A 15,686-nucleotide genomic window follows, 5' to 3' on the forward strand; every position below is an offset into this window, starting at 1 on the left:
CCGTTGAAACAGAAATCTCAGGTCAAGGAGATGTTTGTGGCGTTTAAGGCGTTGGTGGAAAATCGGTTTCAGAGTACGATTTGCACTTTATACTCTGATTATGGTGGTGAATTTATAGCATTACAGTCTTCCTTGGTGTCTCATGGTATATCTCATATGACGTCTCTGCCACACACTCCGGAACACAACGGTATCTCGGAACGCAAGCATTGTCACATTGTTGAGACAAGCTTTGCTCTAGTCAGTCATGCCTCGATGCCCAAATCTTACTGGCCTTATGCGTTTTCCGCGACTGTCTATTTGATATATCGCATGCCCAAAGGTGTATTACATGGTTGTTCCCCTTATGCTAAGTTTTTTCAGCAGGCTCGTAACTACTTAAAGCTTCGTGTGTTCGGTTGTGTCTGTTACCCTTGGCTACGTCCATACTGATCCAACAAGCTAGAAGATCGTTCCACCCCATGTGTTTTTGTTGGGTATTCACTCACCCAAAGTGCCTATTTATGCTTGGAACCAGTGAGTGGTCGTCTATATGTCTCACGGCATGTTCAATTTGTGGAAACAAGCTTTCCCTTCCGCTCATACTCGTCTCCCTTGCCATCAACGTCGTAACTACAACTCTCGCTCCGGTTGAAATTGTGCCTGTACAACAAGCTCATTCACTGTCTCCGCGTTTGCCTTCTCCTTATCCGGTATCGCCGACTCCTGGTCCCTCATCACAGCAACAATCTCCGACACCACAGAATAGGGCCAACTCGCCTTCTTCCTCTGTCCACAGTCGTTGTCACCTCATTCCCCTTCCTCAAACCACACACCACCACAAAGCCCTGATCTGCCAAGCCCAATACATCCTTCACATTTTGGCCCGTTTATAACATCTCCAAGCCCACAACCAACAAACCCGTTACCTCAGCCCATTTGTTCTTCATCCTCACCATTTTCATCGTCTACAACCCGTACCACTTCTCCTGATCAGACATCGCTGACCTCTACATCCGGTTCTTCTGCTCCCCGAATTCCCATACCTCCACCACTGCTGATAAATACTCATCCTTTGAAAAATCGAGCTAAAAACTAGATAACTAAACCGAAAAAGAAACTCAACCTCATCGCCAAAACCAAACCTGTAATTCCGACGACTGTGGCAGGCGTTGAAGGCGGAATGCAATGTGTGTGGAGATTGATGCTCAGATGCGTCATCAAACTTGGGACATGGAACCGACGGTGCTAACAGAAAACGTAATAAACTGTAAGTGGTTTTTTACGCTTAAATATCGAGTTGATGATTCCATTACAAGTTATAAGTCACGGTTAGTGGCTCGGGGATTCAATTAACAATATGGTCTGGATTATGCGGAAACATTTAGTCTGGTTATTTAATCAACGATTGTTCGTCTTGTTCTTGGGGTTGCGGTGAAGAAAAATTTGGATATTCACCAAGTCGAAATCAATAATGCGTTTTTGCAAGGAACCTTAACCGCGAGGTCTACGTTACACAACCACCAGGTTTTGTGGATCCAGATCATCCTCACCATGTTTCTCGTTTGCGGAAAGCGATTTATGGATTAAGACAAGCACCACAGGCTTGGTACCAGGAACTTCGCACATTCCTTCTTTAGTCTGGTTTCACGAATTCCCTCTCCGATACTTCTTTATTCACGTACAAGCGCAATAATGATTATCTCTATGTATTGGTGTATGTTGATGATATCATCATTGTGGGGCCTTCACATCTTGTTTGTCCCTTCAATGCATCGCTTGCATCTCGGTTTTCTCTCAAGGTCCTCGGTCCTCTCAGCTATTTCCTTGGTATTGAGGCTACTCGCACACGTCAAGGCTTATATCTTATGCAGCAGAAATATATCACGGATTTGCTGTCTCGAACAAAAATGCTTGAGGCGAATCCGGTTCCAACACCGATGTCCTATACTCCGAAGCTCACCATCAACTCTGGCACAACTCTTTCGGATGCTAAACAATATTGAATGGTCATCGGGAGTTTCCAATATTTAGCTTTTACGCGACCTGACATTGCATTTGTTGTTAATCGCTTGTCTCAGTTTATGCAACGACCAACCACCGCTCACTGGACAGCAGCTAAACGGGTGTTGCGGTATCTTGCGGGAACCAAGTCACATGGTATATTCCTTAGTGATATGCTCAAATTAATCCCTGGAGCTACTCTCTCAAACAAGAGATCATTGTAGTACTTAGGGGTCGAATCTACAGAGACTCAAGATCAAACACAATAGATTATAGAGTTTTGTTATTACGCTAAATAAGTTAATTTAATTATTGAAAAAGCACTGCAAATATTCAAATAAAGTGTTAAGAAATCAGAAAATCAAAAGGTAATTATGAAATATTAAATCAATAAATTAATTAAGGTTCAAGCAATTAAAATCATATCTAGAACTCTAAACTCTTTTGTAAAATAAATCAGTTCGCACTGCAAATATTATCTAAATTAAAACCAGAAAATCCAAATCTCTTTGTAAAATTCTAATTTAAAAATCAGCTTTAAGAACAGGTTTAGATAAGTTCACAAAATTACTAAATCAAATCTCTTTGTAGAAAGTAATTTTGCTCATCAATGGTTTAATCAGGAAAACAATTATATTCTCATATCAATTTATTTCCCTAAGATAATAATTCTAGGTGATCAATCAAGAATTATTATGAATCACCTAGAATTATTATGAAGAACAACCAAGGATGAAGATCATAAAAGATTAAGAACCCTAAAAATCACAGATCTAATAAATCATTAAAACCCTGTGAAAAACTCTGAACCTTATAAGCAAACTACTCAGACTTGTTTAATGAAGAACAAGACATAATTCTGAATAACATGCAATAGATATTTAAAAGTAAAAGAGGGAGTTCAGAAATCTTCTCTCTACAAAGGATTCAGATCCGTCTCTCCCAAAAGCTCTCAATATCTCTCTCTCAAAAACTGCCAGAAAATAACTTAAGGATTTCTAAAACCCAAAAATAAAATATATACATCCTAAAACACGTCCAGGGGTTTATGTTGGAATTGTAGAAGACTTTGGGCAATTTTGTAAAACTTCCAAAACTTGGCTTCTCTCGTAGACAAAACAGGGTGTCGACCGACATTCAGATCCGTCACTCCCAAAAGCTCTCAATATTTCTCTCTCAAAAACTGCTAGAAAATAACTTAAGGGTTTCTAAAACCCGAAAATAAAATATATACATCCTAAAACACGTCTAGGGACTTATGTTGCAATTGTAGAAGACTTTGGGCAATTTTGTAAAACTTTCAAACTTGGCTTCTCTCGTAGACAAAACGGGGTGTCGACCGACACTAAGGTGGTGTCGATCAACACCATCACTCTGATTCGACTCCAAGTTCTTTTCCTCCGGATTAATGCTCCAAAATGGTCCAAATTGCTTCACTTCGTTCCATCTGTGCCAAAATCCTAGATAACCTGTAAAGACTCAAAAAAAACCTAGAAACAAATCAAAAGACTCAAAAATCACAATTATATCATGGTTAAAAACCGTAAAAACCATGATATATCACTCAGGTCTGATTGTCCTCTCTCTGTACATGCTTTCTCTGATGCTGATTGGGCAGGTGATGTCGGTGATTGTATCTCTACGAATGCATGCATGGTATATTTTGGGGGGTGTCCGGTTTCATGGTCGTCTAAGAAACAGCGCAGTGTTGCACGTTCTTCCACAGAGGCAGAGTATAGGGTGGTTACAAATGCTGCCTCCGAGTTGAAGTGGATTTGTTCTTTACTATCTGAGTTGGGTATCTCGTTACCAACATCGCCAGTCGTGTACTGTGATAATATGGGTCGACATATATGTGTGTGAATCCAGTCTTCCACTCGCAGATGAAGCACATTGCGATTGATTACCATTTTGTACGTGGACACATCCAATCTGGTGCTCTCCGTGTTGCGCATATCTCCACTGAAGATCAGCTTGATGACGCTCTAACCAAACCACTACATCCGCTTAGATTCAAGAGCCTGTTGAGCAAGATTAGAGTTCAGGAACTGCCTCCATCTTGAGGGGGTGTATAAGGAGTTAGTATAGAAAGGATATATATGTAATTCGTTAATCCTAAACCCTAAGGTTAAGTCTGTATATATATTGTAATTGTCTCAATCAATACAATCAATTTACCTTTGATAATAATATTAACGTTCTTATCTCTATCGTGGGGACTTTGAATTTATTGTAGCGACTCTTTAGGTTTAGTTGAAGAGATGACTTTTGTCCCTGCAGAGATGAATTTATTGCGGTGACTCTTTTCAATGGCTAACAGCGTTTCACGAATCACCACCGTGATTGTTATATATTGTTGATGTCTTTTTCCTTGTTCGCGAAGGTAGAGTCGTGGCGACCGAACCTTGCCTTCATCTACCAAAACTTAGTTAGATATATACGTGAGAAAAAAGCTAGAATTAATAAAAGTAGCCTACAAAGGAACATTAACGAATTCAGAAAAATATATTTTAACAATTGATATTACCAACAGTCAGAAATAATGTTTGAATTGGTAACTTCTATCTCTATATATTTATGAATATGTGAAAATCGATATCTTTTGTTTTGGATATAACTTTTAGCTAAAAGAAGTAGTTTACACATTGACATTAAGAGGTATAGTTTGAATTAAAGTGTCAGTTGATTAGAAAAATCATGCAACTAAGCAAGCAAGCGCGTAAGTACCAAATCACTCACATCATATGTATGTTTTGATCAGCCCCGTCTTAAAATTTTCGATAACCCTGGGCAAAATACAAAATATGGACCCCCTTATACATCTTATATCAGAAAAAAAAAATTCAAATAAAATGAAAAGAATTCATGAAATCATCAATCTGAAATCAGATAAGTTGCAAATTTACCGATAAAAGAAAAGAAAAAAAATAGTTCTTCTCTCCTACGTGTAGAGCATGCGTCCATTCATCTAGAGATTTCTAAACTGCATCAAAAGCTTGGTAGAGCTGAAACAACAACAAAAAAGGTATCAAATATTTCAAAGAGTAATAATCAAACAAACCGTCTTCTTCTAGCTTTTGTTGATGCAAAATCATCAATAATTGTTTCAAAATCCATACTCTCTAAAACTTCTTTTTCAATGCACAAAATTGCTAAACCATTCAACCTTTCCTGAGACATTGATGACCTCAAATAATTTTTCAGCAATTTCAACTTGGAAAAACTTCTTTCAGCTGATGCAACTGTCACATGAGTGGTTAATAAGATTCGGTAAGCAATAGCAACATTTGGATAACAACCCACTTCTTTTACAAATTCAAGAACTTCACAAGGTGTCATTGGTTCATTAGATAAAGTTGCCTGCAATACTCTTAATTCAGAGAAAAGTTCATCTAAATACACATTTTCCATGGGAAAATGTGTTATGAAATTTAGCACAACTTTCTCTTAATTGAATAGCATCAAGTGACTTTAATCTAACCGAGTTAAATATGAATCCAAAAACAGTTTCAAAGTTTTTCATCTGCTCAAATCTGTCCTTCAAGGAAGCAATTGCCATATCCACAACAATAAAAAAATAATCGACTTTGAAAGCATCCGCAGGTGTTTGTATAACTTCATCATGATCATTTTCATCAAACTGTTTTTTTTAAACCTCCTACGCTTAGTTGGAAATATAGCATCAACATCCATATCATGAGCAAGATTTTTAGCTATATCCATACTAGATGTAAATCCATCTTTTCTATAATTCTCAAAAAAAGATATCACACCTTCCACTTGCTTCAAAGCTGTATCAAAACGCATAGATTTAGCTTGTAAGCTCTTACTTACCATGTTAATAGCATATAAAATTTCATGCCAAATAACCATACCAAGCAAAAACTCATAATTCTCAAGCGCATCTACCAAACTTTCGGTTTCACTCTTTGATATAGCATCATCACACAAACTATGCAATTCTATCAATGCTGACCTTAGTTGAGGAGCTTGATACCTTATAGCTTTAATACTCTTAATTCGACTCTCCCATTTAGTATTAGACAGATTTTTCACTGTAAAACATGAAATATGCTTAAGGAAAACGTTCCACCTTTTGGTAGAGCTTGAAAATATTGTGTATATGCGTTGCACAATTCCAAAAAAAGATATAGCTTTCAAGCAAGAATGTGCCATGTCACTAACAACAAGATTCAAACTATGGCAAGCACATGGCATAAACAATGCTTTTGAATTAATTTCAAGCAATCTTTTTTGAACTCCTTGGTGTTTTCCTTTCATATTATAACCATTATCATAGCCTTGTCCTCTCACATTCCCAATATCAAGATCAAGAGACTTCAAAACATTTTGTAATTCATTAAAGAGGCCTAATCCTGATGTATCATCTACTTTCAAAAACTCTAAGAAATACTCTTCTATTTTTATCTTTTCACTTGACATATTCACACATCTTATTATTATACTCATTTGCTCTTGATGACTCACATATGGGGTACAGTCAAGAATTACAGAAAAATATTTAGCCTCTTTAATAACACTTGTGATCGAAAATCTAACCTTAAAAGCAAGGAGGGAAATCAGCTCGTTTTGAATGTTATGACCAAGGTAATGGTGATATATATCTTGAGTTTGGATGCGTCTAATGTGATCTTGCATAATTAAATCAAATTCTGCAATCATCTCAATCATTCCTAAAAAATTACCATTACTATCTTGGTAGAGTTTCTCATTAGATCCTTTAAACGCTAAATTTCTTTTAGAAAGACATTTAACAACAGCAATTATTCTACATAAAACTTGCCTCCAACGAATTTTTTCTTTTGCAATCTCTTTTTGGAATTCTTTATCAATTGTTAGATTATTTTGAAATCTAACTTTTAACTCATTCCAAGTCCTCATGTTAGACATATGCTCCTCACTTTTCTCATGATTTTTTAGTCTATCATTAATATGTTTCCAGTCTCTTAATCCTTCATTTGCTAATAAACTTGAGTTACCATGAGATGTAAACAACTTACAACAAAAACAATACACCTTATCAACATGCTTTGAGTAAACTAACCATCTTCTATCATCAATCTCTCCATTACACAACTTTCTAAAATAATGCTTATATGCAAAATGCCTTTTAGTATTTTCATCAATAGGATACTCAAGATCCAACTCTCTTTTTGGTCCTTTTTCAATCAACAAATCTCTTGTTTTATTATCAAGATTATTCCAGTTTCTAGGATCATAGATATCAAAAGGTGGAATTAATTGCTCATCAATATTCAAATTACCAATATTAGAGGGATTTGACACATCATCATGAGGTTCATTCACTATATCATCTAATCTATCACTATCATTTAAGTGATCACTAGGATCCACACTAGGATTCACACTAGTAGTGTTTCTTCTTTGAACAAACTTATCCAAAGCTCCTCTCTGTGTTTTCACAAATTCTTCATCTTTCTTTTTTATTTTTCTTTTTTCACATCCAGATACCATGTTAAAAGGAAGAAACAATGGCACCTGAAATTTGTGTAGAACAGCTGAACGGATAAAAAAAAGACTTGAAAGCCTACACCAAATCTCCAATACGAGCTAGAAAAGTCACTCACCTAGTCACATAGAACATAGAAGAAAGTTAGAAATTTTTTGACAACATTAATAATTTGGATCTAATACAACACAAGTTATACAAACATAACCAAACAATTAATTGGTTAAAATTTACCTCTAATTTCAAAATGGAATTGAACTAGGAATTGCTGAGTAAAATCTGGTTAAAAAAAAGAGGATTAATTGGTTTTGGACTTTTGGGAAGCGATCAGAATCTGATCGTCACGACTCATGATGGCAGATGAGTTACCAAAAGTGGTTGTATCGTTTGTTTCAAAAGGGAGAAACATGTCTTAAGAAGGGAAACACATCTTTTGCCTTTTGTGAAAAAACTAGGTTAAATGAATGGACCTCTTTGGTTAAAAGAATAGAGATGAATTTTAATCAATTATAGATCTTTTATGGACTATGGATGGGCTTGCGGTACAAACCAAAAGTCCAAAATAAATCAAATGGACCCTTAAATATAATTTTTTTTTTGAACACTGAACCCCTAAAAAAATTGGTCCCCTAAATATTGTGGTCCCCCGGCCACCGTCCCTCTCGCCGTACTTTTAAGCCGGGGCTGGTTTTGATTAATTAGTTGCGTGTTAGAGAAGGCTAATACGTGAAACCTTTTTACATATAGTAAGCCGATATAAAGACAGCTCCATACACCAAATATTTTAGGTATTTGATATCTGAAATCTGAAATCCGAATGAGGTCGCTTCTAAGAATCCCCAAGTACAAGTATAAACATCATTTATAGTGAGAATAAACAGCTTATTCGGATTACAACATAGCGACAAACTAAAAAGAATCATTCTTAAACACAAACATTCCCATATAAAATCTAGTGAACCTAATCTGAAGATAAATTAATCCTATATATAATAATATTATTATTTTATGATTATTTATGAATTAAAGTTTTAATTTATGTTTTTATTAAATCATATAGTTGGTATTTTTTTATAAATGAATTTTTTAGTTTATTAAGTTATTTATAGTATATTTTTAATTAATAATTTTTGAATAAGAGATATAATTTTTTAGTTCGAAAACATTAATTTGTCTATAATATTGGGCAATTGTCAGAAATACGACTAAAATAAGACCTTACAAAAATCAAAAATAAAAGTAAATTAAAGCAAAAAAAACAAACTAAATCCAACGGCCGTGAGCGATGCAACAATGAGTGTCACCGGAGCTTGCGACTTCTCTTCATCACTCTCTGTCGCCTCTTCATCCTCCTCGTAAGATAAAAATCAAAATCTCTTTCAAACGACTCGTAAGTACACATCATGTACTGTATATAATTCGTTTATCTATCATGAAAGATATGCATATGGTTCCAAGAGCATCTCCATGTATTTTCAAAACACAACCCCTCTCAATGTTCTGCTCGGCTGCTCTTGCCAACCCTTGAGGGTAATAATCATTATAATTCCAACAGAATTTCAAAAAAATGCAAAAGACAGTCTGATGTCTTTAAAGTATTTTTTTACATCCTTCTGGATTTCCCCTGTTCCAAACGTCTCATTGAATCTGGCAAGTCTCTATAACGTGACAAACTTCAAATATTATGTAGAAGAGGAATCAAGTGAGAAGGTTTTGATGTGGTTTACTCTTGTTAAAAGGTGTGTTTGAGTCGGTTAAGTTAAACAGCTTTTGTCCTCTGTTTTCTCATTTCTAAAGTTCAATAACCTAAAAACCTTTCATTATATTAACAAACTTCTTCTTCTCTCTCACTTCTCTCAATCATAATAATCTTATGATTATATGATTATACTGAGCCGTCCATCTTCCTTCGTGGTACTTCTAACTTCTGTCCTACTACATAAGAGCCACCACCGAGCTCTTTCTTCTTCTTCGCTCTCTTCACTTATCATATAAACATAATCAAGAAGACTTGGCAGATGGAGAAACCAGTAAGAAAACCATTTTGAATATATAGCCTCCTGAATATATAATTGCTGACTTGCAGTCACATGTATATTCAAATGACTACATTTAATTTGCAGTTAAAACAGACCATCCACTTGTGTATGAAGCCTCAGATAGCGTCTCAGTATTTCAATTGGTCTCCATTGTGAAAAACGATGAATAGATGAAACTTTTTATGCCTAAGTCATGCGTACACAAGTTCACAATCACATACATGAAAATTACTGGTAACAAAACACAACTTCTGTTTTGTCACACACAACTGACACAAGTTCAGTCCTTCACAACCCAAAAAAAAACATATTATTGTATACCAAAACACAGCAGAAAGTAAAAAGAAACAAAACAGCACCGTTCTTTATCAAGTAAGATAGGCTTCACAACGCAAGAAGTCCCATATGGCTCGACCCCTCTCATTGTTCTGCTCTTGCAGATAACAAGTGTAATCACCATTAGCCTCACTTCCAAGAAAAAGTATCTAAGATACAAGAACACAAAACAGTTACCTGTGACTTAATTTTGTGCCTAATCATCTCGTTCCTCTCCTTTTGTATGCAGGTACTCCGAGATCCAAAGTTGTTAAGTATCCAGCCTCTCCAATGATCTTAATAAATGTTGCGGGACCTTCTTCAGACTCAGAGTCATAGCCATAGGCTCTACCAACACACATGAAGACTTTATTCACCTCGTCAATGAAGAAACAGTCTGGAAAATATATCCTAAGCTTCGTATCAATTCTCAAGAACATGCTCCAGGACACCATTTCGGTCTGGATCTTAGCTGTAATCCATATTTCAAACTCATAATCATAGCTGTGCTGAAATAAAGCTGCAATCTTCTCTTCTTTAACACAAGATAAATTCACATATACATATTTACGATCCCTAACGCAAGATGGCAGAGGCAAAAGCGGCCCAAATTTCTCTCTTGTAAAATCAAAACAGATTATATGATCCATGCAACTTTCTGAGCTTCTTTCTTCTGCACTCCAATAACTGTTTCCCTTAAGAGAGACGCTACGGTCTGAACAATATATTTTCCAGTGTGGAGCGACTTCAAGAGTTGTCCATAATCCAGAATCAAAATTGTATATTTCATACCAAAAAAGTTGCTCTTCCGGGGTAATGTGAAAAAAATCTACAAATCTCAACAATTTAAGGCTACGACAAGATTCCTTACCCTCGTATCCGAGAGTATAATTGAAATATACTTTTGGAAGGTGAGAATATCTGAGTTTGATCCACCTTGTCTGGCCCCAATACGGATTCCAAACCACAATCCTAGTAACGTCTTTCAATAAGCATAACAACAAACCCTCATAGTGGTGAATTCGGGATATACTGACTTGATTGTTAAGGAAACTAAGTTTACCTTTGAGCTCTATACATGGATCAACGTCAACCACGCCGCTCTTTAAATAAATATTGTGAGGCTTCATCACGATCATCATAGTCTCCCCTTCTCTTGTTAATTTACTAATGTGCATCTTGGCAAAGCTCTCGCTTTTGGATAAACTGTTCCAACTTTTGCAAGTTAAACGCACTGCTTTTATAGATTCCATGGGAACCCTAGAAAAAATTTCATCTATCAAATCCCTTGGAAGATTGAGGATCATCATCTATGAAATATTTGTTTCCTCTGATTTCTTGCGGCTAAGGTAGGACACGACACTTCAATTTAAGAAGATACATAAATTAACCCTTAGTAAAGTTGGCCCATGGTGGGCTTCAGAATCTAGTGAAATTAGAGTCGGTTCAAGTAAATCGCCAAATTTTGAGTTGAGATACTAGCAATGACAGAGTCTGTTACCTTTCTTGAACCAAAAGGCTTTGCTCCATTGCTGCATTCAGTAGAATCAGAGGACAAGAGAACAAGCTTGACAGATGGAGGAACCTTGTCCTCTATTCCAGTTGAACAATAAGCACTGCTATTTGTAATGATAGAATCTGGAACAGGGGAATGTAATGGAGGACTATAAGCAGAGAGGAAATGCTTAGTAAGCAAGGAGATTTCAAAATCTTCGTGAAATTATAAAAAAATAGCAGATTTTAAGGTGAAAAGAGAGGAGATGACACGTACCTTTTCGTCCACGCAACTCATGCAGAAAAAGTAACAGTGAACTCCAAGTGACTCTTAAGTTAAACTGGTCTCGATTGTGGAAAACGATAAACAGATGTAATCTTAAACAAAAGAAAATGTGCAAACAGGTTTTTTAAAGTAGCAAAGACCTTCACCACATACATGAAATTACTGGTAACAAAACACAACTTCTGATTTCTTTTTGTCATACATGAGTTCAATCCTTTCATCGCAACACAAAAAACAAAAATAAAAACATTATTGTTGAAAAACACAGTAGAAAGTATAAAAGAAAAAAAAAGTAAGTATAAAAGAAAGGGAGAATTGCAGGTAGACCCACTTTTCTCAAACTCCCTTGCATCCACACCCACTTCTTGAATGTGGTGTACTTTTAGGAGTGTTTTGGCTGAGTTTGCATAAAACCAAGACAAGTTTGCCCTAACTTGTCCCTTTCTTTCTTTTATCTTTATTATCATTTATTTAGTTATTATTAATAAATTTTGCATATTTTTTTACACAAAAGACTATGATTACATTTTTCTACATTTTAAGATGCACTTTACTATATTTTAGATGAAGAAATTGTATGCTATCCATTTTTAGCTGAACATTTGATTGACGATAAATGGATCGTAAACTGTGGATACTTACTTATGCTTTAATATTTTTAAAACATATAAAAACCTAATTAATTAAAAAGTTTGTGGATACTAGTAACACATCACCATGTGATGATTTAGGGTTTAAAGTGTAGGGTTTCAGATTTATCATACAATTCATGGATACTAGTAAGTAGTAACACATCACCATGTGATGATTTAGGGTTTAGGGTTTAGGGTTCATGTGGTAGGAATTAGGGTTTTAGGTTTTGGATTTTTGGAAAAATTCATGGTTTAGGTTTTAGTGTTTAGGATTTTATAATTAAAGACTTATGTTTTAGGACTTATGTGGATTATGTGTCAATGTTTTGGGTTTAGGAGTTAGGGGTTAGGGTTTAGAGCTTAGATTTAGGGTTTAAGATATAACGACAAGACAACATCAAATCCATATATCTATGATCATGTGAATATCAGTAGAATACTACACCTAAATCTTTAAGCCTAACACACTAAATACTAGACACAAAATGTGAAATCCTAACCATGTATATTAAAAGTGAACATTAATGCATTAACTCCATATGGATTTGAAGGTACTATACACATGTGTAACTTGTATCCACAAATTATAATAGTATCCACATGATCATGGTCATATGGATTCGATGTGTCATTGTACCCAAACCATAAAAGTAGACCTAGATATGAAATTTTTAGTTGAACATTTGTTCACTAATAAGTGATGACCAATTATAGTAAATTGTGTTTTGATGCAAACAAGAGTAAAATTCATTAAGTGGTTTTGTTAAAGTATTTCTATATATTGTAATGGACAAAACTTATTTCATTAAAAAAAATTCAACTAAAAATGTTACAATTCAACTTAAAAGTTGAACATTTGCTCAATAATAAGTGGATGACCAGTTACATTAAACATAACTTACTGTAACTGGTCATCCACTTATTAGTGAACAAATGTTCAACTAAAAGTAGAAAGTGTATAATATACTAATTTAAAAAATATATAGCAATATACATCTTAAAATGTAGAAAAAAAATAATTACAAGATATTGTATAAAAATGAACAGATAATTTTTTGATAATAATTAACTAAAGTGTTACAACAATGAAAATAATAAAAAGGAGAGACAGAAACCAAAAAATAAAGTAGAAGAAAAAAAATATATATATATATATATATAAATATATGTCGTAAGAAGAGAGAGAAAAAGAAGAGAGAGAAAGAGTTGAGATGTGTTTGGTTTGGTGAGGGAATAAAAATTGAGTGAAGTGAGTTTGAAGGGGCTAATTTCATAGGGGTAAAGTATAGTAGTAGTAAAAAGTGGGAGTGAGTGTTATTAGAGTTTGAGAAAGTGGGTGTGGGTGCAATATTCCCTTAAAGAAACCCGACAACACCAACCACATTGCAAGCATTTCAAAAGCTTACACAACACTCAATGTTCTGCTCCTGCCATATCACTAGTGTAATCGCCCTATAATTAAGCCTCACTTCAAATAAAAAGTATCTAAGATACAAGAACACAAAAAAAATTTACATTAACTTAGTAACCAAACTTAATTTTGGACCTAATTAACTCGGTGAGGTAGATTGTGCTACTAAGCTAGTGAGGTACATGAGTGTTGATTGTGTTATTGTTGATCCGAGGTTATACTCTCGGCTGCTTAGTTCTGTATGTAAACACAAGGATTCGTCACTACAATAGACATGTACATTGTTAGCGCAGAAAAACTGCTATGGTAGGTATTTCACAGCGAAATCGCAATACTGTGACATCGGCAGCCGTGGTAGGTGTCACCCATACGTACGATAGCGTTGTTTGTGTATGCTATGATTAGTAAAGATACTATAGCAATATTTCGAAGCTATTTTTTTGTTATTATATAACACGTAGATTTTTGTTACGGTAGCTTCTTCTACAATAGCAATTTCTTTTTCTTTGAAATAAACTGGTGCAGCATGACTTCAATGCTATAATATATTATTATACAATAGCTTTTCAGAATTGTTATATATAATTCAGTAATAGCATTTTTATTAGTTGTAGTATATTGTTTCAAAACAAATTAACAACTTTAGTTAATTTTAAATATAAAAAATTAATGAAAATACCTAGAGTTTTTTTTTTCCAAGAGTAAGATGGATTATATAGTGAACTTTTAGATTTGACTTTTGAATAAGGTAATAAAGATGTCTTCTATTTAAAAGCAGTTTATATGAGTTTGTATGTATAATCAAGTGCAGACACAACAGTTGTGATTCGTCGTAGTACATTTCGTCAAAAAATTGCTTTTATTTGTTTTTTTAATAATTCAAACGATTATATTTGTTCATTGTAGAGTTGTGTCTTTTCACTATATTTTATTTATATTTTTTCATTCTAATAGGTGTGTCTATTTAAATTGTCATTCCTTTTGAACTCTCTTTATATTTGTCTCTTCATCACTAACTAACAAGATAGTTGAAACAAATTTTCTATTTTATGTTGAATATAAATAATTGAATATTAATATCTAATATTCAATGTTATTCTATAATCTAACTAAAATTTTTGAAATAATTATAACAATAGAGAAATTTAATACAACTTAATATAGAATTTACAGTTGCATCTATTTATCGTAACTTTTCGTTAAAAAAAAAATTTTAATATTTAAAAATAAGAATAACAATCTGTATAAATGCGAACAAAAAGTTGCGATTGTTCATTGTAACAGTTTTTTGTAAAGTTGCAACTGTTCATTGTAGAGTTGTGTTTTTCGAATATTCGTATTTTTGAAATCTATATTTATTTGTCTGGTTGAATTGTTTTCAATTTTTTGTCATGACACAGAATAATATAAAATTTCAATCTCAACTACTTTTACAGCTTTCTAAATTATTCTCTAGCATTTTTTTCTTTTAAAAGTAAAGAAATTCCTCCAATTCTTGATTTAACAAAAGATTTTGGAATGATGAATATAATTTAAAACTTTTAGTTAATTTTAAATATAAAAATTTAATGAAAATACCTAGAATTGTTTTTCCAAGAGTTAGATGGTTTATATAGTGAGCTTTTGGATTTGACTTTTGAATAAGGTAATAAAGATGTCTTCTATTTAAAAGCAGTTTACATGAGTTTGTAGGTATAATCAAGTGCACACACAACAATTGCAATTTTTCGTAGTATATTTTCGTAATAAAATTGTTTTTACTTGTTTTTTTAGTAATTCAAACGGTTGCATCTGTTCACTGTAGAGTTGTGTCTTTTCACTATATTTTATTTCTATTTTTTCATTACAAGTTTTCGTTGTAATAGGTGTGTCTATTTAAATAGTCATATTTTTTGAACTCTTGTTATATTTGTGTCTTCATCAGTAACTAACAAGTTCGTTGAAACAAATTTTCTATTTTATGTTGAATCTAAATAATGGAATATTAATTAATATATAATATTCAACATTATTCTATAATCTAACTAAAATTTTA

The 15,686-nt window shown here is 33.9% G+C and overlaps 2 protein-coding genes across 4 annotated transcripts; both read right to left on the reverse strand.

Moving 5' to 3' along the window:
• LOC104792657 lies at positions 4,934–7,900 on the reverse strand. Of its 3 annotated transcripts, XR_769094.2 has the most exons (4): positions 7,709–7,900; positions 7,504–7,592; positions 5,960–6,038; positions 4,942–4,988 (listed from the first exon to the last, which is right to left on the reverse strand). XR_769094.2 is itself a non-coding variant. In XM_019228453.1 (3 exons), exons 2-3 carry the CDS (start codon positions 7,477–7,479, stop codon positions 4,952–4,954), a joined length of 1,557 nt encoding a protein of 518 aa, XP_019083998.1. In that variant the 5' UTR covers positions 7,480–7,592; positions 7,709–7,900; the 3' UTR covers positions 4,942–4,951. The 3 variants fall into 3 exon arrangements, 2 of the variants coding, with proteins under 2 accessions (XP_010517151.1, XP_019083998.1); XM_019228453.1 differs by having other exon boundaries at positions 5,960–7,592; XM_010518849.2 differs by having other exon boundaries at positions 4,934–7,592.
• On the reverse strand, positions 9,882–11,135 carry LOC109127465 (putative F-box protein At5g41510). Its single transcript, XM_019232229.1, has 2 exons — positions 10,083–11,135; positions 9,882–9,998 (listed from the first exon to the last, which is right to left on the reverse strand). Exons 1-2 carry the CDS (start codon positions 11,133–11,135, stop codon positions 9,882–9,884), a joined length of 1,170 nt encoding a protein of 389 aa, XP_019087774.1.

This window comes from Camelina sativa, chromosome 1, assembly GCF_000633955.1.
Source record: "Camelina sativa cultivar DH55 chromosome 1, Cs, whole genome shotgun sequence".
Classification (NCBI taxonomy): domain Eukaryota; kingdom Viridiplantae; phylum Streptophyta; class Magnoliopsida; order Brassicales; family Brassicaceae; genus Camelina; species Camelina sativa.